The sequence below is a fragment of the Nymphaea colorata genome, chromosome 6, assembly GCF_008831285.2.
Source record: "Nymphaea colorata isolate Beijing-Zhang1983 chromosome 6, ASM883128v2, whole genome shotgun sequence".
NCBI classification, from domain to species: Eukaryota; Viridiplantae; Streptophyta; class Magnoliopsida; order Nymphaeales; family Nymphaeaceae; genus Nymphaea; species Nymphaea colorata.
The window spans coordinates 16472932-16476885 of NC_045143.1; the positions used below are offsets into that span (position 1 = coordinate 16472932).

The 3954-nt window shown below is 49.2% G+C and overlaps 1 protein-coding gene across 1 annotated transcript; it reads left to right on the forward strand.

Annotated features, from left to right (window-relative positions):
* Positions 1-1030: 1030 nt before the first annotated feature.
* LOC116255620 (uncharacterized) lies at positions 1031-3211 on the forward strand. Its single transcript, XM_031631490.2, has 5 exons — positions 1031-1334; positions 1491-1871; positions 1997-2300; positions 2413-2526; positions 2626-3211. Exons 1-5 carry the CDS (start codon positions 1125-1127, stop codon positions 2757-2759), a joined length of 1143 nt encoding a protein of 380 aa, XP_031487350.1. The 5' UTR covers positions 1031-1124; the 3' UTR covers positions 2760-3211.
* Positions 3212-3954: the final 743 nt, after the last annotated feature.

The window sequence follows — 3954 nt, forward strand, 5'->3', positions numbered from 1 at the left end:
TCTTCCAACTTTTTTCTTTATCGCCATTTCCTTCCTCTTCAACATCAAGCAATCAATTGCCGCCATTGATTTTAGTTAGCGCCTATCCCGTTCGTTTACTCAGCACGCTCCTCTATTTCATGTCACCAAGATTGGTGGTGCCTCAACTCCGTCAGTTTGTAGACCGGCCACACGCCGGTACGGTACGGTACCTTCAACGGAGTTCCCCCCACCCCACTTTGGAAAACCGTGGCTCGTAATGCAAGCAGCTATCACCGCCACCTCCAGCGCACTTAACTTGTTAGATGGCTGCGCTGCGTGTTCATACAATCAAGAGAAGAAAAAAAGGCATTAATTGGGGGAGCGTTCGGGTCACCACAAAGCCGAAATGCAAGGGAAATCGTATATCTTGTTGCCTTAGTACCCAAGATATGCGCCTTCTGCTTCCCCGCCGTTGAAATTTGCAATGTAGGCTACCACAGATTTGCAAAGGCGGTGGCAAACGGAGCTAGCCACTTGTCAGTGGCCTCCACTTTCGAATCGTGTCGAGTCCCACTGCACTCCGACTTAGAAAGAAAAATGGTTCAAAAAAGACGCCAAAATATTATTGTAAGAGGAAAGGTCTGCTCCGCCCCTTAAACCCACAACGGAAAGGTGCAAGAGAATGTATATATACAATATTTTTTTGAAGGGTACGTACTCTCTAGAAAGAAAGTAGAAAGGAGAAGGGCCTTCTTTCGCCCGGAAAGACCACGCACGGAAAGGGACGGAGGGTTTTTCAGGTTTCCGTTAGGGTTCGGAAGAGATGCTTTGCTTGCCCGGTTATTAATTATGTTGGGTGTCAAACGCACCCGCCTGCACATCTTCGGGAAAAGCCGCTCCTCTGTAGAAACGAAACACGATAAATGGAATAAAAAATCCCAACGAAAACCAAACAACAAACCCTAAATCCAATTGCTATTAAATGCGCCTCTCTCTCTCTCTCCCGTTGGGTCCCGTTGCCTCCAGACTTACATATTCCAAATAAAATAATATTATTGTAACTTCTCCTCGCAGCAAACCCTCCGACTGTCCTTTGACTCTCCAGTCTCGCCGCGTGCTCTTTGCCTTGTCTCTATCCCTTCCTCCTCCTTTTTTATTCGAAAATGGCGGAAGATGTTGAGCAGGGAGCGTTACGGTTGCGGCCTCACGAAATGGGGGCGTTCCTGGAGAGCCAGCTCCCCTGCGAGTTTCCCTATGACCTCCACTCCGTGCTCAGCTCCACGGAGAGCGATGAAGACGAGTACATGGCGGGCCTTACCCGACGCATCGCTCACTGCACGCTCGAGGAGGATGACAGGCAGGCCGCTCGGAAGGTAACCCACCTTCCCCCTTTCCTCGATTTATTCCGGATGATTCCTCTTTGCTTTGGGTTTCTATTAGATTCATCTTTTTTTGGGATGTTGGAATTGGTTTTACTTTCTCTTTTTCCTTCTACTTTCTAAATTTTTTTTCTCGTTTTCGTGCTGAAGGTGGGCGCGGTGGTAGGTTCTCCGCAGTCGACGCTCTGCTCCCTGGGTAGCTGGTCTGCCCGGAGTCTGGACTCGAAAGGGAGCCACGGCAGCTCCAACGGCACGTCTCAGGTGTCGTCGCCAACATCGACGCAGCTTAACGAAGACGTCGATGGTTGGGATCTGCTTTGTGATGCGGCAGGACAGGTAGCGCGGATGAGGATGAGCGATGACGAGGAGAGCTGCCAGGCAAAAGGCCTTCTCGGCCTTCCCAGAAGACCGCCACCGGTCATGGTTCTGGGGAAACCTGGCGTCCAGTCGAAGACTACCAACGGTTCCGGAGTTCTCCTGCAGCGTTGCTGGGGTGGAAACCATAGAGACTACGCCGCACTTTCTATACAAGTAAGCACCACACGACGGCGTCTTCTCTTCTCTTTCTTTCCCTAGAAAATAATCCTTTGCGGTGACTGCCCTGCATAGGTAATGTGGATTTTCGAACACCAACTCTTTCTTTATTTGTTTTGCAGCTGGAGATGCTCAAGCAACATCGACAGCAGGAGCAGCAGCAACAACAGGGTTGGGGGAGACAAGAGAAGATTCCGCAGGTGCAGCAAGTGAACAGTCGGCTCAAGGGCGGAACTAACGGGCAACGGGGCCGGCCCCCTGTCTTCTCCTCCTCTGCGTGGCCTCCTCTCCAGGGCCAGTCGGCTAACACCGGCATGAGGGCGGTTTTCCTCAGCAGCAACTCTGGTTCTAAAAGGGGGTCTTCTGGGACGGGCGTCTTTCTCCCAAGAAGAACCGGTAATCCGGCGGATTTCAAGAAAAAAACTGGTAATAATTTTGTTTTTCTTTGGCAGCCCTCAAGCCGAACTTCTCGCGTTTCCTTTTTTTCCGGGGGTTAGGTTACTCATGACCGTGGTCGATTGTGTCTGCGATTGTTTAGGATGCTCGACCGTTCTGTTGCCGGCGAGAGTAGTTCAGGCGTTGAATCTCAACATTGATGGCATGGGCAGCGCACGGCCAAGCTTCTACCAGGGGAGTCTCGTGCATGACCCAGGTAAACACGTCCCCCTGTGTGCTACTATATCCGCATCTGCTCTGCCTTCACTGCCCGTTTGCATTTCATTTGACGTTGATTGAAAATAATAATGGACAGATGGTTCGATAATGCTCGACCCCAGAACGTTTTGCGGACGGAACGGGGTGGTTCCTCCCCAGAGGAGAACTGGCCGTCCTCACCAACCGGCCGTCAGCTGCGAGCTGCGTTTGCCTCAGGAGTGGACTTACTGACACCGATCTCTTCTCTCAGTTTCTACTACTAATACGTTCCCTATAGTTTTAGACGTCGTCGTCTTTTGGCTATGAACTAGGTCAATAATAAATTAAAAGGTTTTTGTTTTTAGAGATAGGCTAAGGGAAAAATGTTTTTGCGGAGGGAGGAGGGGAAGCTGTTTCTGTAATAAATAGTGCTTGCTGCTGTTGTATGGTGCCCTCATGGAAGGCCATCATGCGCAGAAATGGCCGAGGGTTGTGCGTGTGTGTCCTCGTCTGGTCTGCAAGTTTTTGGAATACCAGAGTGTGGGGTAGCCCTAGAAAACCACCTCCGAAAGATAATAAGCGGTGTCGGTGTATTGCTTTCTGTACTTTGCGGCAATGAAAAGTTAGTGAAGGAAAGGCGCGTTCGGTTCTGTTATTATATAAACGCATTGCTTCTTTCTTAAGGAATGCTGCTTTGTGTTGGCTTTTGCATGTTTCGAACCTGGCTGTGGATTTTGTTTAATTGAATGGTGAGTACGGGGGGTTATTGTTAGTTGGTGCGTCTTTTCTATGCATACGAGTTGTGTTATGTGGCCTCCCCCTTTTAAAATGATTTTATTTCCTCCATCGAACGAGTTGGGGAGATGTGCAAATTTCCGTTTAAATAGCGGAAGTCCTCTTTTGTTGCGAAGGCGTAGTTGCGTGGATATTTGGCGAACCAACATTCATTGATGTGCCTTTTCCTTTATTTGGGGGGCGAAGATAAAGAGGAGGTCGTATAGTTTTAAGAGACAAGATTTGTGTATTTAATGGCGTTTAATTTCTGTGATTGTGTTGTTGGAGATGAACATGGGATTTGGTTTGAGAAAGTAATGTCAAGCCGCTAAATGCAATTATTTATTTTACGAGTTGGTCGGTCTCACCTGACACTTATTAGCTGGGTCGTACGAATCGGGCCCCTCGGTCGCTCTCTGTGTGTGTCTTTCTTCTTTTATTCTTCTGTGAGAGCGGAGATCACGTCTGAATTGATCTGCGACAAACAACTGGGGGTGATTATTGACCTTGACGCGTGCTTGCCCAACTTTGTGGGCGGGTAAGCTAAAGGGTTGACGAGGGTGAAACTGCCACGTTCTCTTTTGGTTTGGTCAAATGGGGAAGTGGGCTCGGCGCATCTAAGCCTACCTACCACAGATTGGTCGTCCCAAAAGTTGGTGAGGAAGGGGTCATG